Raw genomic sequence first — 23,941 nt, forward strand, 5'->3', positions numbered from 1 at the left:
TCGGATTCTAAAGCTGCCCTTCAGACTCTCCACTGGTTGCCAGTGAGAAGCAGAGTGGAATTTAAAGCCCTCTGTACCTGTCACCGTATTCTTGCTAGGAAAGCGCCTACACCACTTCAGAACCTAGTTACCAAGTATGTACCATCACGCGCTCTGCGCTCTTCACACGGAGGTCTACTTGTGGTCCCTAGGGTCAGAAGGGCCCGCATGGGTGGACGCTCTTTTCGCCATTTGGCAGCGAAGCGCTGGAACGCCCTGCCTCTTAATCTCCGCCTAGACCCATCGGAATCCAGCTTCCGGAAGAACTTAAAAACACACCTATTTTCAAGATAATCGGGCTCACTCCTCACTACTGCTCTGAGTTTTTCAGCTGTAGTGCGGGGACTCGCTTCCTAGCGTAACCAAGCGCTTTATAAGCCTCCCTTAATAATAATAATAATAAAATGAAATGGCATTAATATGACATTTAATATTTTTGTGTTTGCCTGCTGCACTTGCAGCAGGCGGGGCAACACTCCTCCGCTCTTTAGGAGGAACCACTCTTGAAAATGCAGGCACTTAAAGTGTAGTTAACCAGTGAATTAAGTCGGCTGACCAACTGCCCCGTATGTATGCCGTAGTGGGCAGAAGCAAAATGTAAGTAACACAACCATAGAACAATAAATGAAGAGAGGTGGCCGAAAGCCCCTTTAATAAGTATATTATGCTTAAAATTTGAGTAAAATTAAAAGGTCTTAGCTAACACCAGGCAGAAAAAGCAGGTTTTCTGATTACAATTCGACCTATATCACAAGTCTTAGTTGCAGTAGCAAAAAGCAAACTTGTCCAGTGTGCTTTTTGACCCTTCTTTATTTTTTCCCTCGAAGCTCTGCGCAAACCTTGAAGCCGAATGTTAGCCAGGTATGCTAAACAACCGCCAATTTTGTTAAAGATGCAATAAAGTTATCAGTGAACCAAAAAAACCTTTTCAATGGATGCGTATCCAAACAATAACCACAGAGTTGCTATCACCGCCACTTTAATAAGGAAGATGATAGTTTATTGGGTACATTTATTTTACACAAAATACAAGGGTGCAGTATGTGTAGCTCTTTGGATGTCCTTTTCTCTCTTATGCTAGTTCTTTTACTTTCTCATTCAAGGTTTCTTCTCTCCCTCATTACTCTGCTTAGTGTAGCCTCTCTATTTCTAACATATCTATGAGTTTTCTTTAATTTCTTTTTTTTTAATGTTGTGCGCCATAAAGTTTTCCCATGAGAAACAAAATAGTATGTTTAATTTAATTCCTGACATTGGCATCTTGTAATATGTTTCTGTTAATTTCTCTGATTTAAAAAATCAACGCAGAGATTCAGATGCACAACTCATTATGTGCCAGTGTTGTTTTTCAGATCCAATGGTTGATGTACATAGGGCAGTAAAGGTGATTGCTGTGCATTTAATATTGAAATTGAAATTGATACTTGTATAGCGCACTACTCACCCACAAGGGTCTCAAGGCGCTTGTACGAATACCGCTGTGGAACCCATCCTGGCTTTCCCTGTGAGGTGTCCACTCCTGGGCACCCCCAAGGTGGAGGCCAGGCCTCCTTAACGTTGTGGGGGCCGTTATATGTAATTACATGTTACATGTTATATGTAATTTGTAAAATGCTGCCTAATTTAAATCTTTGTGAGAAAACAGCATCTAGCATATAACTATTTTTATTCTAGGAAAATGTGTTATTCCTACAATGAAGCCGAATACGCTTGTCTTTCGTAAGAAAAAAAAAAGTTGATTTTGAATATTATGGTGTGTCTCCCAGACAGAGGATACTTTTCATATTAGAAGTCTCTTAATAGGGAATAGTCATTTATTATATTGTGAAAGAACTAAAGAAATGTTTTTTTCTTTAATACACTCTACTTTTAAAACCATTTCTCATATTTTCCGGTAAACTGGGAACGAAACAGGAATTCTTCTATTTCATATCAGCATTCGTTTTCACGCCGAAACCGTGGTGGCTTTGTTTGTACAGTTGCCAGCGGAAGGATAATTGAAAGAGATGCAGGATGTCGAAGCGACGAGAAAAAAAACAATTGGCTAATGTGACAAGGGCAAAATGTCACCGGAAAAAAAAGATATGGTTGGTAGCGAGAGGAGAAAATTCATACAAGAAAAGCTAAAAACGACTTGCTTTTTCATTATAATTCCTTTCTAAATCCTATTCATTCACAGTAAGGGGATTATGTAACTGCATTTTAGGAGGACAATTATATCCCAAGATTACACAATCTGGGATGAATCCTCATTAATACATTGTGAGAATCGCTGGCACCGTTAAGGCACTGACAAACCGTTTATCATCGACGATAACCTGTGAGTCTCATCGCAAATAGAAAGGGGATAAAGCTTGGAACTTGAAATATGTGCATTACTGAAAATGTATAACTACTCAAATGGTTTTCTAGTCCAGTTGAATTAATAAATTGACATATGTACTTAGGAATTGATACATGTAGATGAATACAGTAACAGGTATTTATTAAATTGCATGGCTACCCGAATCGGGCTTCCCAGAGCTCGCCATCCATACTGGAGTCAGAACCATTTAGCCATACAGATAAGGCTTCAGCTGATTTCTAAAGTTTAACAGGTTCTTAATAAGTCTAAGGCTGGTGGGCCAGGAATGTGACAACTTGGAAGCAAGGTAGGAAAAAGAGCACCCCCGCCTCTGGCTCTCTTGATTCTTGAGACAGTAAGAACACAATTTGTTTGGGATTTTATTGGTGTTGTGTTTTCACTTTATCACTGTTTGAGTGCTGCATAGATACTTTACACATTGCTTGTAGGTTAAGACAGACTGCTTCGTGCCAAGCTACAAGAGGGCTAAGCACATGTTTATTTGGTGACTCTTATGGTTCACCCTGACATGGACTGGTATTTGTGTTACATACATAAACTGTATTTCAGGGATTGTTAGAATCGTGTATTAAATTGTTAAATAATCATGCTACCTTTTGGTGGTAAATCATTCTTAAAATTAGTTCTAAACTCACAAACATAAAATTGGGTTAATTTCTAAAACTGGTTCTTACCTTAGTTTCAATATAATTCTATGGAGGTTCCCATTCTCTGTATCGGCCCTTCTTAAAGATGCACCATTTATTGTTCTCATATAAATCTTTTGCTGAGTTCTGTTCCTCCTTTTGTGCTTGCAATAATTCACTTCTGTTTCTGCTATTTTTATATATTTATTTGTTTAGGAATTTATAAAAGCTCTAAAACCTTTCACCTTGAAGCCAGCTCAGAACCCATCATCCTGATGAGTTACTTGTGATATTCACTGAAAATTATGTCAGGTTCACCCACATGTGCTGCGGCAACAAATGATGGATGGAATGCTGAATGAATCAAACATGCACCCCAGTCAAGATATCTGGGTTAAATCCATCGTTTTCTTTCTTACAACGCCACCTCCAGTTTGGACCCAGCCATATGCAAATCAGCCTTGACCCTGCTCCTCATGGGTACAGTCCAGCCCGACCTGCCAAGCCGGATCGTCCCTGGACCAGAAACAAGCATACTGGAACCGGTTTCGGGGTAAAACTCCTCATCAGTCAGACTAGCTTAAATCCAGTGACACAGCTAGTAACGGACTCATGTCTGGGCATACCCATCCCTCTTAGGGCAAAAAGTGCTGCAGCAACAAATGATGGACGGAATGCTTCATTAAACACACATTCACCCCCACTCAAGAGATCTGGGTTAAATCCATCATTCTTTTGCTAACTACACCACCCCAGTTTGGAACCAGCTATATGCAAAGTCTGTCTTGACCCTGCTCCTCATGGGAACAGTCCACCCTGAACTGCCAAGCTTCCTGGGACCGGTTTCAGAGTAACACCCCTCATCAGCCAGGCTAGCTTGAATCCAGTGGCAAAGCGAGCAAGGGACCTACGTCTGGGCAAACCCATCCCACGTAGTGTGAAAAGTGCTGTGCAAACAAATGATCGACGGAATGCTGAATGAATCAAACATTCACTCCTAGTCAAGAGATATGGGTTAAATTTCATAATTCCAGGTTTACCCACAAGGGCAGGGAACAGTATGGAAATTATCCCTGATTGGTCTCTTAGTTTAAGCTACGTTTATGGCCTACCGGAAGACTGTCCTATTAGTGATAATATATGATAACAGATTGAAAAGGAATTTGGCAGCAGGGTAAGCTTCATGTTTCTGCCCTAAGGACAATTAAGTACTTCCCCCATTTTGTTAGGGATGGGCAAAGTTATTGTTGTAGGAACAAAGTATTGTGCAAATCACAATCATAGGCCCACATCGATGGTGTGAAATTTCCTGGTTTTCCCAAGTTTACGACCAGCTGTACTCTGAGTAACATAAAGTTCAAGTGTTTTGGTTGTTTACTTTCCATCTGAGAGAACTGGATTCTAATCAAAGCATTGAAAATTAACCTGAACAATTTGATTCTGTTCAAATCCATATATCCCTCATATTTCTAATTGTAAATATTTGTTATGTATGTATTGAAAATAACTCTTTTTTAATATTGTCCCGATTCCATTTTCACACAACATAATACCCGGTTTCTACAAACTGTTTTTTATTGGATTCCACACACACCAGGAACATAAATTAATAATTAACAAAAGGCAACATGCCCCTTTCTTATTGCAATTGGATGAGGTGATGTTTAGAAAGTTGTTGAGGGTTAGAAGCACTATTTGAAGAAACTGAGGAGAGCGTTGTTGCAGTAGTCCAGCATAGAAGTTATGGCAGTTAAAAAGGTTATGGCAGTGTGGCAAGAGTTTGTAACAAATTTACCATGTTCTGCATGATCAACCTAGATGTTCTGCCTTTTTCTAGACCATATTTTGCCATTATTAGTAGTTTGTGTACTGTGATATTGCTAAAAAATGGCATCGGTAAAATTGGTTTAAACCAACTAGACTAATTAACTTTCTTGTAAGGCCATAGTAGATGGCATAGAAAATGCATCAATGGCATGGCAGTTAAATGTTATGTGGGGGCTACAGTGTGTGTTTACATCATGCAGATATATGACAAAAAAATATGGCTGCCAGGTGTGCCACTGAGCTCGGCCTATGATGCAGTTTAAATGTAACATAGTAGCACAAGGCAAGAAAAAGTGCCTTTGGCAGATAGGGGAAACCTAATTTTGTATTATGAGAATAAGTAATTCCTATAGTGTACCTGGTAAACCCACAAGGTAGGGTGCCTAACATATAAATTAATAGCACAGGGTGTCATATATATATATATATATATATATATATATATATATATATATATATATATATATATATATATATATATATATATAATTAGCACACAGTGTATTTAGAAAGCATTCCCTCACTGTGCCTGAAATTCTAAAACTATTTCACTCTGTTGATCGAGCCACATTACATGAATTGGCCTGCAATCTCTCAATTAGAGAATGGCAAGCGATTTCGCAGAATGGCAACAAGCTACTTAGGGCTGACAATTTTAAAGGGATGGCTTTTCTGTCCCGATGGTCGGATTATTATACAACACAGGCCCTCCATAAAATCTATCCGGATGTGGAAAATACCTGTTTTCGATGTCAGCAAGCCTGTGAGGGCGGTTGGCTACATATTGCCTGTACATGTCCTAGTTTGAGGCAGTTTTGGCTGGAATTATGTGCTGGGCTTAGCCATACTATCGGAACCATTGTTTAACTAGAACCGGCGGCAGCATCATTTGGTTTATTAAAACAAAGACCAAATCAGGTGTTAACAAAAGGGGGTGAAATGTTTATATCAATTTCCTTCTTGGTGGCACGTTCATTGATCTTGCAGAATTGGAAAACAACCAAGACCCCAACTCTTATTGAATGGTATAAAAAAATGAAACATGTGAGAACCTTTGAAGAAGCATATGCTAAAAGGGTGGGAGCGATTAAGAAATTTGAGTCAATCTGGAAACATTTTGATCAAATGGAAAGACATCTTCAGGGACAATTTGGTGTTGAATAATTATTTGCATTATGTTTATGATCAATAAGAAGGTCCAGGGGTAAGGATCATTTCTGATTTTCTTTTATGAATCATACTCCCGGGTCATCAATGATATTTTCATTTCCTTTTCTACGAGAATGGGAGTATATATCTGCACTTGCATTTGCACTTTACTTGATCGTGTACATTACACTGTCAAATGATATTTCTTTGACCTTAACTCTATTTTTTGCACTTTTAGTACTAGAGAAGGCTTGCACTTTAGCTTAGCTTCCTTTCACAGCATATATTTGCACTAGCACTGGCATTTTGTCTAATTGTTTAAATTATGCTGCTCAATGATGTTCTCAGGGTTCTGAGTTTAACTGCATCTGCACTTTAGTACAAGAGAAGGATGAAGATGATTACTCCTCTATAATTTAAAATGATGTATTAATTGTATCATAATATATATCGATGTTAAGGGATGCTGACTTTAATGTATGTTGTTTTATTCTGCTCAATAAAAACAAATTTAAAAAAATCGTTTTCCATGTGAAAAGCCTGGATTAATTAGAATGTTAAAAATGGTTCCACACAACGGCGGACACAGTGACCGCACTACCCTGTGTAATTCCCTTGTTGATTTTGAAAAAAGTAGTCAATCTAGTTTGAGTGTGCACAAAAACCACTCCAGCACTTGCCGTTGTTGAGTGCCAACTGCACTGTTTACAAGCGGACAGCTCTACACTCAGCCTCAATACCAGACTTAGCGCACATCGGCCCTTATCAAGGTGGCCCGTGCAGCCCGGACTACCATCCGACACTATCGTTTTCCCCAACCAGGAGTTGATACGCATGCCCTGAAAAGTTCATTCTCATGAACGAAACGCGTTGGCTGTCATTTTGAAAAATAAAGAATTATTCCAGTCTTTTAAATCACAAGACTCATGGACTAATTAAGTACCGCTTGTCTTATTAATCAGAATGTTTAATTTTATATCTCCGCCTGTGAAAATGCTAGCAATGTCCTTCATTATTTTTTATTACACAATTTTCAAAATCTAATGTAATGTTGAAAATTGATTTTTGATAACATAAGTGGAAAGGCAACTTTATAAAAATGTACTTTAGGCTTCTTGATTCAAAAGTGGCTTAAAACCAGATCTGTTAGTCATCATGCCTCCAGAGCTGAATTACACATCCTTTACTGGGAGAGTTTAAAAAATAAAAATCTTTTTATTAAGAGAAATAAATCAAATAATATCACACACATCAACACAAATACAAAAAAGCAGTCATGAAAATGTACAATAAGGATGAAATCAAAATGTGGCCAACAAATAATCATAAACGGCACTAAGGTGCACATTCTGCTAGAGCTTAAATGCCGGTTTCCTATTGAGGACTTATTTCAAGGAACACAAGACTACAGTGATTAGTTGTCAACAGCGAAAGGGGAGATGTCACCAAAGGGGGTGCTCAGCCAACCTCTACTTTCGTTCCAGGGGGCACACATTTTTGTCCACTTGCCCGGGCAACCTCTGCTTTCATTTGACTGGAAGAGTTAATCCTGGCTCAGATGACAATGCCCTGCCTCTGAGCCAAGGAAGGGCAATTTTGAGATTCCAGTGAAGGCTTCTTTTTTTCTTCGTAAGGATCTTCTTAGACAACCAGTTGCCAGTCACAGTGGGAGAGAGAAACAGTTTTGACATTCAGATGGGAGAAAAGCTCTTCCAACTAGAGAAGTGGTCAATGAGCAGAAGACAGATTTGCTATGCAACACAATTGTTCTGCTGTATAGAAAGAGGGGCTCCTGGATAAGTTACGGTAAGGCAAAGGGGAAGTGCTGAAAAAAAGAGATTGGGGACAGTGGCTAAATAGATTTTTCTGATCACTTACTAGTTACCAGAGTAGACCTGGCACCACATTCTCAGAACATTCCATCACCTAGGACAACTGCACTTGAAGAAGTACCATCTGGCAGAAGACTCCACACTCCCAATTCCTGCTGAAAGAAGAGAATCCACGCAAGGTTTCAAGGACTCAATTAATCATATCTCCACCTGCCACCTGCCAACCAGAGACTAGAACTAATCTCTAAGGGACAGGTGGTTGGCCTCCTGTTTTCCTCCTAGAGGGGCACATCACTCAAATTCCAAGAGGGTCAAGTTGGCCATAGAAGACAGGACCTTGCAGGAGACCTGGTTGGAGAGGGTGCATAGAAACCTAATCTAAGGAGTTAGGGACTGCAGCTTGACCAGAAAGGGCTCTCCCAGCAGTTGAAGAAAAGTATATTTTTTTTCACTTTCAGGTGAACGTGTTAGGGTGCTGAGGCTTTCTCAGGAAGGTATCACTCCAGGAGGGAAAGAAAAACATTTATTTGTTTTGTGGTTTTATACAGCGTGAACCCGACCCAAATGTATTGGCGCACTCCCCAGAGGCAGGTTCAATCCTCTCACAACTTTATTCTGCACAGAAAGCAGGTTCATTGGGACCTTGTGGTAAAGGTATCCAGTTTTGTGACGCTCTGCTCAGCTACAGCTTCTAGCCTGCCCTCCTGGAAAATGTTTACTTCTAAGAAGTAACTAAGTCTGAAGGTGAAACCTTGGACCTGGATTGATGGAATACCTTCAGTGGCTGCAAATCCAGCATTGTCCTGTTTTGAGATTTTGGCACTTTGGGCTCCAAAATGAATGGCTTCAGTGGGAGCCCAACAACAATATATAGGCACAGCCTTGAAACGTGCCCTATTTAAAGATGTCGCCTTCCATTTCAGAAAAAAAGCCCAAAGGTAAAAACTTTGAACTGTACTTCTGCATCATTGTGGTTGGCATGAAATAACTCCTAGGTCCCTGACAACATTGAACTGTTGCTTTCATTGGCACTTTCAATTTTCTAGGTGCATTTCTGCCTCAAAACCCTACAAATTCTTATCTCTGTTTCCCCCATCCAATTTTGATGATCTTGATGAATTTCATTTCATTGTGTTCTTCACTTTAAAACTGTTGGTAGTGCTTGAACTTAACACACACTTCTTTGGGGGTTGCCTACTGCTTATGCAACAGGTGTCATGGGGTGAGCAGAGATTTTCTCAGAACTTGTTTAGATTAAACCACATTATGTTTATTAAGTTTGTAAGGGTCCCACTCCTCCAAATTAATAGTCTAATTTGTGACAGTGATGTGAGACTGGGTATATTATATTGTACTAAGTATGCCTCTACCTTAGTTTAGGAGCAGTAGTGAAACACTGTTTCCCTTTGACAGCAGCTGCAGTAAAGAAGCTGATGTGATGCATTTGATTGATATATATATATATATATATATATATATATATATATATATATATATATATATATATATATATCCTCCAAGGAGGATGTTACCAGCGTTTAGCCTCATACAGCACATACCCACTGGGGTAAGACTGTTCATGTTTTATTGGGGGCCCGCATTGCCCACTGGGGTTGTATTTACAAGCGGACTACATGGACCAGAATTCTCGCGGCACACGCCCACATGGGCGGGACATTATAAGGTGCTTAGGTGGACTGCTTGAATGGGGTCTCCATTGCCAGTGATCAAGGGCGTCGTAACGCCCGAAACTCGTTTGGCTTATTTGTGTGCTGCTGTCTGGCTAAATAAATCCAAGGAGTTATGGAATAGCACGTTGTGTTGTGGCTTCATCTTTGGGGGCAACTCTTGGTGTGGATTTAAAGCGGCAGGCTCAGCCGCGATAAGGCCCCACTGCGTATTTGCAGGTCCGTAGTGCAAAAGACGAAGAGGCACTACTGGAACAGCGTGTCCACTCCAAGGAGGATGTTACCAGCGTTTAGCCTCATACAGCACATACCCACTGGGGTAAGACTGTTCATGTTTTATTGTGGGCCCGCATTGCCCACTGGGGTTGTATTTACAAGCGGACTACATGGACCAGAATTCTCGCGGCACACTCCCACATGGGCGGGACTTTATAAGGTGCTTAGGTGGACTGCTTGAATGGGGTCTCCATTGCCAGTGATCAAGGGCGTCGTAACGCCCGAAACGCGTTTGGCTTATTTGTGTGCTGCTGTCTGGCTAAATAAATCCAAGGAGTTATGGAACAGCACGTTGTGTTGTGGCTTCATCTTTGGGGGCAACTCTTGGTTTTTTGTTTATATATGTATATATATACATGTATATATATATATATATATATATATATATATATATAATTATTAAACACAGAGCTCTTGATTCAAAAGGTAAACTAGGCTCAGAAATGCGAGCACATATAGATGTACATCTCTTGCTATGCACACCTTTCTACACAAAAGATAAAACATGAGATATAAAAGGAAATATAAATGCATACTTAGGTGAACTTACTCCCCTGCCCCCTTGCAATCTTGCAAATCTGAGCATGCCACATATAAAATTACGTTTATAGATTGTGCCTACAAGCAAGTATGTCATGTATGCTGAGTATTACACCCACACTGCTTAATAGGTTTATAGACAATCGGCCACACCTGACTACAATCACAGACAGCAAGCAGCAGTAACACTCACAAGAAAATAATAGCAATTATTACAACATAATATTAAATATATTATTTGCTTCTTATTTGATAGACTCTGCTATGTTCTGTATTCTGTGAAAAACTGCTATTAGTTCAAAAACTCTGTTTGTGATTAACATTTTGTAGTCAATAAACCATATGCTCAGGATAATATTAGGACTCCAAACAGATTTCTCATACATTGTGAATGTCTCTAAAAACGTGTTGTTTTATATCTAGTGAGTAACTGCACGTTACAGTTGCACGTGACAGTGATGCATAATAGTACCTGTGTGTTTCTGAAGCGAAAACAGTACTTCTTAAATTCGTTTTTATTTGCATATTATTAGCTGTTTTCTGTTTTTCAATTTGCAGAACTTCTTTCAAATTGTTAGTAACCTGCTAGATGAAGATAATAAAGAAAAATGGGAAGACGCACAACAGGTAAGATTTTCCGTCATAATAAAACATAAATTTCTTCCGAGATTGTGTCAAATAGTTGTAGTGAATACTTCCAGCATACTAAAATACCCTCGACCTAAGATTTACCACCCTAGGCAAAGAATGTCTAAAGAAATGTTTTAGGAGTCATGACAAGGGTTTTTTTCACCACACATCAAGTCTACAGAATGTTTTCATTATGAAAAATAATTATATGCAACTGCAATATTCATATGAAAGACTCATCCTTAAGTCAAGTATCAATCTAAAATGTCTTAAATCTGTTCTATGCATCAGCCAAAAAACAATACGATAAAGTACTAAAGCACATTACAGAAAAAACACTTTGCTGTCTAGTGCAAACAGATATCACTAGAACCATGAAACAAAAGGGAAAGGATATGTGCATGGTATATGTGCAGATATTACTTCTTATCATTGATAAGTGTGGGGAATAGCCATTCGTCACAAGAGAAAAAGCATCAGGAAAGTATTTTTCCCATTGCCCCTCTGCTCTGTAAGTGACAATCCTTGGGTTTCCAACCATTCATCTGGTTCTCTCCTAGTTACCAATGTCCTGCTGCGCTCCTTCATGCCCTCAATCCCGAGATGCTGCTTACTGGACTGCTGCCACACTGCACCATACAACATGGATGAAATGTTCACCTCCTGCAAGTTTTCATACACTTTCCCACACCCAACACCCGCCACTCCTGCACGAACAGCACCCATTATCCCACTGACTCACACAAACCAGCCACTCACTCACACAGATCAAACACCATCCAAACAACCTGCCACGCTTGCATACATGCTCCTCAACACCCGGTCACTAAGCAAAAACGCCATGGAGATATGGGACCTACTGCACAACCATGCTCCAGACCGGCTCCTTCTCAAAGAAACATGGCTAAACCCAATGTCAGCACCAGACATCACTACAGCCATCCACGCCGGCTAGAAGATCATTAGGTAAGACCTCAGCACAAGCCTAAAGGTGGAGCTGCCATCATATTCAAATATACCATCAGCTGCACCACCTGCACAAAATCTCCCACCAGCTACACGGAGCGACTCACATTCAAGATACACATCATAGCCAACTTGTCCCTGGATGGAACCCTCATATACTGACCGCCAGGATCCACGCCAATTTCACCATTGGCAACACTGACTTCATCACACCCCTCATTATCAAAGCCATCACCTTCATCCTCCTCTGAGACCTCTGAGACCTTAGCTTTCACCTGGAAGACTGCACTGAGCCAAATCCTGTGAACCTTCTAGAAACATTGGAACTTTCATCTAAGGGAATGATTGATTGAAAGTCTTAAGGAGGTCTCTGAGGCATAGGAAGTGTTATCATGTGAATCAGGAGAGCCCGACATGTCCAAGACAGTGAACACTTAAAATCCTTTTGAACAATTGAAATTAGAACCATGAACACACTATCATGGGTTCTATGACTCTGAATTAATTTACCTCTCTGACAGTCGAAATGCTGACAAAACAAATTGAATTGACTAAATCAGGTGCTCCGTTAGATCCCTTCCCTCCCACAATATTACAGCTAGCACCAGAGACAGTAGCCTTAGATCTAAAAAAAATATGTTTAATTTTGGATGTTTTGCTAGACTTGGAAAAAGTTCTCTGTTTTACCGCTAATTAAGAAACCCACGCTCAACCCTCACGTAGTTAATAGCTACCGTCCCATCTCTCGACAACCACTTTCAGCCGAAATTGTTGAGAAGGCTATGAATGAGGAACATTCTTCCAATCTAAATAAGAATCATTTGCTTGACTACTCTCAGTTTGGCTTCAGAACCAACCATAGTACTGAATCTGCCCTGATTGTAGCAACAGAAAAAGTTAGATCGATTGAAAATAATGGTGGTAAGGCTGCACTTATCCTCCTAGAGCAGTCTTCTGCATTTGACAGGGTCACTCACAAAGTGCTCATAGCCCATCTTGAAAACATAAGGATCAAGGACTCAGCCTTGGCCCTACTAAGTTATTTTCTCTCAGACAGCAAACAGTCTGTTTAGCTTGGTGATTACGGGTCTAAACCTTTCTCTCTACCTTGGGGAATCCCACAGTGGTCCTCTTTAAGCCTCACACTAGTCAACATTTAAGTCACACCTTTGCCTAGACAGATTTGCTCTTTTGGGTTCTCCATTGTATCCTATGCTAATGACACCCAGATTGTGGCTTCCAGCTCAAGCAACCATCTCGAGGTAGCAAATAGGTTCCACGACTGCATGAGAGAAGTTGGAAGATGGCTGAAAAACAATTCCCATCAACTTAATTCAGAAATACCTGAGGTTCTTCTGTTTGGAAACAACACATCTTTCTAGTCCCCTACTTGGTGACTCAGGATCTAGGAACATTTCCATCTGCCTCCAGATAAGTCAAGAATCTGGGACTATTGTTTGATGATAGGTTGACCTTCTAAGATCAAATAAATTTTACTTAATCTTGCTTTCATCTTCTGAGAATACTGAGAAAATCTTTCCCTGCATCCTTTTTAAGTTGTGGATTTCAGTAATAGTTGCCTTAGTGCTTTGAAGACTTGCAATGCCTAAATTAACTCCAAATCCTTCAAAATGCAGCTGCCCACCTTCTCTTAGGCATTCCACAGTTTCAGTCAGTTTCCCAGACTCTTTTTAGGCTTCAATAGCTACTGGCAAGGAAACAGATTGCTTTTAAGGTCCTGTGCATTGCTCATAAGGCACTTCATGACTGTGGCCCGAGATGTTTGAAGCTCAGATGCCATTAGCATGTCCCTAATAGAATGCTACGATCCACTTTCTCAAAACATCTGGTGATACCTAAATCCAACAGGGTATCTTGTGCGGCAGAAGCTTCATTACCTCCACTGGAAAACTGTGGAATCATTTTCCTTTGCTCCCAAAATCTCAGATGAACCTGGCACAGTTTAGGAAATCGCTCAAAACTGACTGTTCACAAGGTGTCACTAGTGCCAAGATGCCTTTGGACTTTGGCGCGCTCTATACAAATCTTAATTCATTCCCACTTTTCTACGGATATCCACTTCATGTTTCATTGTAGGCTCAGCGACTGTGTGGGGTGTGATATAGGTAAAGACTGTCCACAGTAGGGCATTTGTTATATAACAGGCCTTGAGTATCTAGTGGACTTTGGTTTTCTCTGAACAGTTGTATACAGATTGAACACCATGTGCAGTAAAGGTTACCCTTTTATCTGTGGTTGTTAGTCAACATGAACTGGGCTACTCATGAAATGTGAGGTATAGGGTCAATGTTGCACATAACACATGGTTGCTACACCTAATAGAGTTATATCTGTGATGATGTTAATGATGATTTATATTATTCTGAGCTATTTTGTGCTTACTTTCAGGCCTATAATGTCATATTAGTTAATAGAGTAATGTGTAGAAACAAATCTTGGATGATGCAATCACTGATGTCTTTAATGATGTAATTTGAGATGTCATCAGTGATGGGATAAATGATGTCATAGAACATGTAATGAATGATGTAATATGTGTGGTGATAAGCAGTGCATGGCAGGATCGCAAGTTATAGTTAACCCTGCTAACCCCATCTGCTGGGCCTCAATGTATATATTAAGGCAAGGGGGGAGCATGGCCCCAGCATAAGATTTTATCAACCTCAGGGACCCCATCCCCAAGGGCCAAATGTATTAATTTGCAGCAGTTTCCGAGCACGGCACCGGCATGGGCAGGGAAACTAGTGTTTGCTCCTGCCAGGTGGGAGCATTTTCAATAATCCCACCACGCAGGAGCAACCACAAAATCTGCTCCCAGCGGGTAGGAAATTAGAAAATGCTACCTGCTGGCTAGGAGAAGACTATTTATCTGTTTTCCTGCCCTCACTGATGTGAACAGATCATGAGATTGCTCCCTCCCAGAGGGAGCAATAAAAATGGCTGCTCCCTGTGGCCTGGAGGAATGCCGGCTCCGCCAGCATGCAGGGAGCTGGCTGGGGCCATGGTGGCCCATGGGGCTTCCCCTACAGCTTCCAATGAGTGTTTGGTGGGTGCCCTGGGTGACCACAGCAACATCCCCTAATATTAAAGGCAGGCGCAAGAGGATGATAATAACACATCAGGAAATGGCCGATCCCCTGTTAAAATGCAGCTGCTGACGCTTAGTGCCCTCTCTTTACAAACTGATTGCCAAGGTTACAAGCTATTAAATATGGTTTTATATATATATATAGCACAGATCTAAGACAGCAACTAATTTGTTACAAAGCTGTGTGCAAATCTTTTGACAAAGTTATTTGGTCTGAGAGACCATCTTACAATGTGGCTCAAATGGAAGCAGCAACGCATTTTATGTCCATGTGTGATGTTAAGTCAGTACTATACATACTGGAATGTGTGTTTCTTCTTAAAAAATTGATGGAGAAATTAACTGAATTTATAATCTCCAAGAGTCATTGCCTCACATGCTAAAAAAGAAGGAATGAATCATAAATATTACAGAAAAATAAAGTGCTTTTTACCTCTTGTCTTTACCCTATGTATTCAGCAGGCACTTGATACGAACTGTTATTTAAAATATAAATTAATTCAAGGGAACTGTAATGTAAATGAGTTTTTAGCCTTCACCTCCATTCTGTCAGCGATCCATCGACTGGAATTCCTATACAAATGTCAAAACTTCTAAAGCATTTTAACCTGTAGAAATTTTCTTCGTGTTTTTGAGAGTGATACACACTTAGGGCCCGATTGACAAAGAGACTTCGCACTCGTGGCTGAGGCTCCGCAGTTGTGGCGGGATCTCCACATTCGTGGCGAGATCCCCACCCTGCGGTTTCTCATTGCGGGGATCGCTCCATGACTGCAGAGCCTATGCCACGAGTGCGGAGGCTCTTTGTGAAACAGGCCCAGAATAATCTGTTCAAACATGAATGAATATTATAGTATAACTGACCCTGGTATCGGTTAGAAGACTACCTCTTCAAAGTTATGGGCTTGAATTACTCGCCATGATGTATTATGACAGCGAGTGACAATTACTAGCGTCATTGACTGACTTCATGATCAGGGATGTGTGTTACCTTGTTGCCTTCATGAAGATAAAACAATTAAAAATACATTTAAAAAAAGGTTTCTTTGTTGGCCAACTAAGTACTTGTCAAAAGTCTGTCTCTTTTGTGCATTGAGAACGCTCAATTAAATACAGAGTAGAAAAATAGACTTCCAGTCTATTGCACGGATCATGACGGGAGATTTGCTATTTAAGTTACTGGGCAATTAGTTTGCTATTAGTGCTGCACCAAGAAGATATTTGGCATACTGAGATGTGGTTATTCTGTGTTGAGCTCATATGTATCCTTTTTTGTTAACCTATCTGTAAACATTAAAATACAAATAGCAGTATCACAGCAAATTTAAAATGTATAGATACTGGAACACCATGAAAGTAGTCATTGCTTTTTCCTTGAGACGGTTTTGTAAGATCATGTACTTCACAAACGACCTAACCGAGCGGTGTCCAATGAGACATCAATTTATTATTTATTTATTTATTTTTATAGTTTTATATAGCGCTGAATCACCCCGAGGGGTATCTCTGCGCTTGGAAACAGATGACTAATCAGGCCGGAAGATTAGAAAAGATGGGTTTTTAGTAGCTTTCTGAACTGTTGGAGAGGCATTTCACCACGGAGGTGCTGGGGGAGACTGTTCCAAAATCTGGGAGCCAGATAAGAAAATGCTTTGCCTCCCATACGCGTTTTATTGATTCTAGGAATCAATCAACTTACTAACAATACCAGATAGAACCTATTAGGAGACATTCACTCTTTCATTTGTGCACTGCAGTATCTGGCATTCGTATAGTTAACAGGTGATGATTCTGATTACAGCAGGTTCCAGTAGACCAGCCACAGTAACTGCATGACTGGAATGTGAGGAAAAGCTGCAACCTACATTATGTAATTAAAACAATAAATCTGAAGTTGCATAATTAAAAACTGAGATTTTTTTTGTTTTCATAATTGTTAGGGTACTGGTCACTGCAAAAATTGAGTCTCTGCTACATATTTTTTCCACTGGTGTAATACATAAAGAGTTTAACATCTTCACTGCCTTGCCCAAATTAGGCAGGGAGGCCATTAAAAGAGTGTTATAAGTTTAATCTTTTTCTGGTAGAGGGCCAAGGTCCATGACACTCCCAAAAACATGAGAAGGATGTAAACTTGCTTTGTAGCCTTTATGAAGATCTCCATGTGGATCAAGTAAATCATGTAGCAAATATAGCAATTTTGTGCAGATTCCAGCTGCTTATGGAAACAGACACACAGCTTTCTTGAAGAAAAATGTTAACTTCTATACAGGCATGAATGAGGCCACTCGAATTGCTGGGAGCACAAGTATTGGGGGTCATCCTAAAACTTCACTCTGTCCACCAAGTGAGGTGACTGCCTGGTTCATACAACAAGGGAGTAGTTAGGGGCACTACACTACACTGTTAAAAGACGGGCACTGGTTCTCTCCTTAGGACATATAGCTTTGGATGATGTTTGCATTGCTTGTAGTGAACACTGTGCTAAACGCTAAATCCCAAGGGTATTTGGTGGCCAAACTTGGATAGGTAGCAGGTTACCATTTCATGAGACTTGATGCTTGTATAACATAACATATGTATTTGTAAAGCGCACGTTCACCTGTAGGCCTCTTGGCTCTGAATAACAGATGTTTATGGTTACCCAACTCAATGGTACTCATTTTATCGACCTCAGATGGATGAAAGGCTGAGTGGACCTGCCGGGATTTGACACCGTGACCATGAGGTCGAACACAGGCCCCTGCGGTGGCTGCATTAGTCCACTGGGCCACCAGACCCGGATGTAGGCCAATGAAAGCATAGGTTATCTCAGAACCACATTGAACACCAAAACCATCCCTGCGAAAACTGTTGAAACCCGCCCACATGCCAGAAGGCTAGCACTAGAATGGTCTAAAGCTGTCCCCTAGCCTGCACCACAAAGAGAAGATACAGAGTGACAATATGGCCGGTCCGACCCTGGGCTATCCACAACTAGTCTCAAAGCTTTTCCATCCACATTATGCAGTGAGTTTCAAATAGGTTGATTCTTTTTTCTCTCAGGTTTATAAAAGGATTAAAGACCCACTAATTGAGTATCATTTGTAACCTACTTCCTATCTTTAGAGTACCTTTTGTCTCAAAGGTGCTTATTTATAATATGATCACCTATTCCTATTGGACACTGGCTACCTCTCAATAAATGTTGAATTGCTATTGAATATTTTATTCTGAATTCTGTGACCAAAAATTGTGGGGAAACATATTTATCATGAAGATAAAACAAAATAGAATGTATTAACAAAGAACAAACATGAAACCCGTCTTTCTAACATGGATGCTTTAATTCCACTTGTGTTGTATATTTTCCTTATACATTTCGATTGCATATTGCTGTGCTCTGTAAATTAAATTGTTTAATAGTGCGCTTAATATCATTGCCAATCTTCCCTTCTTTCATCAGATCCACCCCGGCTCAGTGGAGCTTATGCAGGTTATTGAAGATTTTATACACATTGTTGGATTGGGAATGATGGACTTTCATAATTCCTACCTGACGACAGGAAATGTAGGTAAGAAATAGGATTGGCTTCTTGTTTTTTTATATCCTTCTTTATGTTCCAACATTACAGGCACTGAAGTGTACACTGCGTCTGATTGCAAAACATACTTCCACACCAGCATTCATAACATGGCTATTCATTATTCAGGGTGCTGTTTTTGTAAAAAATCCTATAAACTTTGCCTGCCTCCACGCTGCGGTACTCACAATAGCTAAATATATTTGGTGCCGGGGACTTTAGTAGGGTGACCTCGTCCATGCACTGCATGCTGCATGACTTTCGCATGGATTGTGGTGCGCCGTTTTACACGTTCTATACATTTCTAAAAAGAATATTTTTGCACTTACGTGGAGTAAAATTTTGAGCACTACGTTCTCTTGTTCATAGCACAAAAAATGAACGGAAGCAAATACAGATATTAGTTATGAAAAATAGATAAGACTCGTGTAATTGTTTATCCCAATTAATCATGACTTGAATCCAAGCAGCTATTTTTGCACAAATAAAACACAAACTTTGGAAGCCCCCCCCCTTCTTTAATTACTGCAGATAACATTATTGGTAGCAGTAGCTGCATGTTTTTTGTGCACAGTCAGCGTGCTGCATTGAGAAATGTGACCTATGGAATCGTGTAGTTTGAACTTTTTTCTTCATCAACTTGTGACATTCTCTGATGCATGAGAAAATGTTTATGCAGGGTGCCCTTAGAATGTCATCTGTCATCTGTGGAGTGAATTCTCTTGGGGCCTTCCTGTCGTTGCATGTACTTCTCCGTATAGAGTCCTAAATCCCTTAATAACAACACAAATCGAAAAGTCTGCTGTGAGCAGATGCCCACCTACATCTGCAATTGCTTCTCCAAAGCTTTTAATCCCCTAAATAAGCTAACACTCTCTACTCACTGCTGAAGATTTTCGATTTCTACACTCTTGCCACAATAAAATACTTTAACCTTTACTTTATTTTATTTTACTAGTTGAGGTAGCTCTCACTGACAATTGTGGAACTCAGTTTCGATATCACCTATCAAGTGACCCTGGCAAAATTGACACCATCAGTGTGGACTGAATTTTTTGCCAGCATTACTACAGGTCCTGGGACATTTTCCCCGTGCATGCAATAATAAATAATCAAAAATAAACTCCGATTCTCAAAATGCAATTTTATTTGTGGTTAGAGTCCAGGACTACTATCAGCCAACCCTTCACCACACCTACGGCATTAAATTTCTTAAATTGTCCCATATTACGGGAATAAGTACAGCATCAATCAAGATCACCCTTGGACAATAGTTTACACTCAAATGAAAATATAAGAAAAGGAAGAGATAATATTGAGCACCAAAAAAGTAAAGGAATATCCTCTATTTTCAACCTTAGATCCCTAAAAAAAACCCGTGCAAGTAAAGAGGAAACCCCATACGCTACAAAAATCTGGACGTGAACTGCATGATCATCAAGATCAAACCAAGTGGTAGTGACCGCTCTCAAATTAAATTCTTATCCATGCTCTTATATTAATTTGATGCACTTAATACAATCTTCAAAAAGTGTTTTATCCAGCAATAATAATCTGGAACTAGAAAACAAATCATGTTCTAGTCCTAATAATGTCAGTATTAAGCCATACCCTAAATGTTCTTCTATTTGTAGGTCTCACCTAGTACATCCTGTGGAAAATTGTACTGTAGAATATTGTAAAGATACTTGAAATCCAATCATCTGTAAAATAAAGTTCAAACAAAGATAACTATCTGTACATGATACAGCATTACCCAAGTTACATGTATTTCTAATAGTCAGTTAACTCAACCCCATATCAACAGTACCGCATATGGTCATAAAATTATCTCTCAATCCAATCTACAATCGGGTAGTATTTCATAACATTGCAACATATACTCCAAATTTTTACACCCCCTAGTATTGGCTCTATAGTTATAAGTTGTATAACTATAGTAATAGTATTCAATGTATTTTTCAGTCTTTCTGAAAACACGTTATCCCTTCCATATCTCAATTTTTCCCCAGTGATTGGAGAAGACTCGAGCATACGTATCAAATAATGGCATTCGAACTAATTGTACAGGCGGTTGCCAAAAATCTTCTATATCATAATAGCCATCTCACATACATATATTAAAGTACCCCAGACCAGTTTGCCATTTATTCGCCCACCCTAAATAGGGCAGGCAAACAAATGGCAAAATCTTCAATGTCCCCTACTCCATTGAGCCATTGGAGGTGAATATTGGATGAACAGTGTAAGCTCTGCAGTCAAATATTGAAGGTCCACCTGACCGTAAATGAGGCAAGCGGAACTTCAGTTTGGTGGAGAGGGTAGACAATTGCCTTCGAAATGGAACACCCTCTCCGCCAAACTCTAAATCGGGCCCTAGGTCTAAATGTAGAAATCCTCAGTAGGCGGAGGTGCAAAAAGTATTCGACCGGAGAGGGACCTACCTCATGCATGAATTTTGGATTTCTCCTACCCTCAACTCTCCTGACAAAAATCAATCGCTTCACCAGGACTTTGTGCGATGGCTATCTGACCCCACGGAGCCATCACGCAGTCTCTGCCTTGCCTCGCAAAGGCTTATGACTTCCATTTCAGAAGTTAAGTCAGAAAGATAAACTTCAGACTGGGACAAACATGGTGTCTGTTTCAGACCCGCGCTCCATCGTGATCAGCCTGAAATCACAACTATGTCCCGGTCAAGCGCAACCATATGACCACGGTTGGAGATGTTTTCTTTGACAACTTAAAATAATCATATCTCTAGTTCCCCTTAGTGGATTTGTATAATTTTGGTGCCATTTTGTTCCTTAAATTATTCTTTATTTTTGTGAATTGGAGTGGGATTTTATTTGTGCTCAGTTTTCAACTTTTTTACAGTTTTGGAAATGTTTGCACTTTTTCTTAAGTTAAAGCGGACTGATCTATGACTTACCTATTGGAGGTTGAGCTCAGATTTAAATTATTCAAACGTTTTCCAGACCTAGCAAGAATAGCGACATTATTATTTGTGGTGCACTACCATCCACATATCACAAAAGGATGCAATGGTTATTCAAAGTATGCCTTATTTAGGCTTAGTCTATATATAATGGCGAACCCTGCAAGGATCCTGACCCTATGTTCTAGTCAATCACATATCCTAGCCATTTGGTTTCTCTTGAGTAAACTTTACCCTTGCAACTTACACATGGGAAGGTTTCCTTTGAAAAAAAAAAGGATTTCCCCATTCTTCTTATTGCTAATAATAATTTTTACTTTTTTTAAATTACCTTGGTGTAGGATTTTAAGTAATTTTTTTTTTCACTGCTATTGTTGTTTGGTATATTTGTTACACAAACCACCTTCACATTTTCTCTGAGGAGTGTTGTCTTGCTCAGAACGAGCTATCAAATGTGAGCCAAAGTGACCCTTACTTGAACCAATTGATACACTTTAGTGGTGTGGGAACTCAGCCACAGATCATATCACAACTGTGAGCACTCTCCCACATAGCCCAAATAGCCTACAGGATTAATTAGTATTTATTCAACCAATGTGTTATGTCGTACTTCCTACTCTGAATGAAGCAGTAGAGTTAAAAGAATCAGAAGTGATTTACCAAGAACATTAACCACTGTCAGGTTAAATCAATTAAAAGTCAAATGAAACAAGCGGGTTCTCAGCTTTGATTTAAACAGTGGAAAATCAATTTAGCAAAGGTCAACACTGAATATTCCACCGAGTATGCACAGAGATTTGAGAGCTGTAGTGTCCATCTCTGCAAGGCATGGAGAAGGAAAGAAAGCAGGCACATGATCTGAGATTGGAGACTGCCAGGAAGGGCGGGAGCAACTAAATCAGAAAGATATACAGGAAGAAAGCCATAGGGGCATGACATTTAAAAGCTGGCTTTTCTGTCTGAAGCAAGAGTCTATGGGAAAGTGTAGCAGCTTATAAAGAATTAAAAAGCAATGGAGCCAGCAGGCAAAATACTGTGAGCAAAATATCCAGTTGTGTGTTCTGAAACAGATTGATATATTATACTCTAAAGAGGTATAGGAACAGAGAAATAAAGAATACTAAACTAGTTGTGAAGTGATAAATGTCGAATATAGCTCTTGGCATTGTTGCCAGAAGGAACAGGAAGCAATTTGTAGGTTTTCCCAAGAGAGTGCTATAATTTGATTGTAACTCTGTGGAGGCAACGATTTGGAGTTTAGATCAGGATCTGAAAGTATGTCAGATGTTCAGACAGAGCAAATGTATTCCAAAGAGTGTTTATAAAAACAAAAACGCAAACTATCTGTAAACAATGACTTGCACATGAACAAAGCAATTCCCGAGGATGTTCTTTTAAGTAACGTGTTGGAACACAGCAGGAAGGTATAGATTCAGAAGTACCTGATGCAGTGCTTAATTTGTAAAACAATAATTGCCAGGAGGCTACTGCTGCTCACACTAGCCATTGCCCCTGCCAGTGCTGCCAATGACAGCACCAACACCACATCACAGTCCTACAAGTGTGACAATTCAGACTCTTCCAGGCCCCAAAGCTACAAGAATAGCTATGACGCAAGGTATAGTCATTTGTAATGTCTTTTGAATTAATTACCAACTGTTGCTGTGCTCACCTCTAAATCACAAAAACAGTGCCACTAAGTGGCAGACAGCCATAACTGCTGGTGCTCACAATTTAGTGCAGGTGCTGAGCACCAGAAACCACCAGCACAAATTAAGCACTGACCTGATCTGCTGAATGGGAAGACGATCCACATGAAATCTGTCAGAAATCATAATCATACTGTTACCCTTAACCATAAACATTTCTGTTTTGGAAAGGAGTTTGGAACTAAGCAGCATGCAACAATTAGAAATCTTTTATAATGAGCCATACATTTTCCATGCATTTTAAATTCTGTGCCTTTTAAGGCAAAGACAGTTTATTGTTCACATTCAAGTGTAGGCTTAACATATGCATAACTCGCACTCACTTGGAAATTAAACACTTTGGCAGTGCGGCACCAGGTCCGCCCCACCACCACACTTCTAAAGCTGTGGTCATGCCGCCCGTCAGAAAAGAAGAGTTTGCTCCTGTCTGGCAGGCTGTTTTTTTGGCATTCCCTCGTGGTGCCTCTAAAAATGGGCACCACAAAGGGAACGCCAAAATCAGTTCCTGCACGGTATGGAATGGAAAGTGCATGCTGTTCAGGAACTGGGGTACATGCACACAGGGGGCACATGTTTTGCCTACCTGCATGCACCCCAGGGTGCAGAGGCGCAATGGGGTTACCTCTCTGCCAGGGTTTTCATGGAGGAGGAACCACTATGAAAACCATGGGGGAGAGGAAACTC

At 40.1% G+C, this 23,941-nt stretch overlaps 1 protein-coding gene across 4 annotated transcripts in view; it reads left to right on the plus strand.

Annotated features, from left to right (window-relative positions):
* The window catches only part of ADGRB3 (adhesion G protein-coupled receptor B3), a 1,641,523-nt gene that overhangs the window by 883,192 nt on the left and 734,390 nt on the right, over window positions 1–23,941 (plus strand). For all 4 annotated transcript variants that reach the window (XM_085610901.1, XM_085610903.1, XM_085610902.1 and 1 more), the window contains 2 exons: window positions 10,901–10,969; window positions 18,493–18,601. In XM_085610901.1, coding sequence (XP_085467027.1) covers window positions 10,901–10,969; window positions 18,493–18,601 — 178 coding nt within the window. The remainder of the gene's footprint in view (window positions 1–10,900; window positions 10,970–18,492; window positions 18,602–23,941) is intronic.

This window comes from Triturus cristatus, chromosome 6, assembly GCF_964204655.1.
Source record: "Triturus cristatus chromosome 6, aTriCri1.1, whole genome shotgun sequence".
Taxonomy (NCBI): domain Eukaryota; kingdom Metazoa; phylum Chordata; class Amphibia; order Caudata; family Salamandridae; genus Triturus; species Triturus cristatus.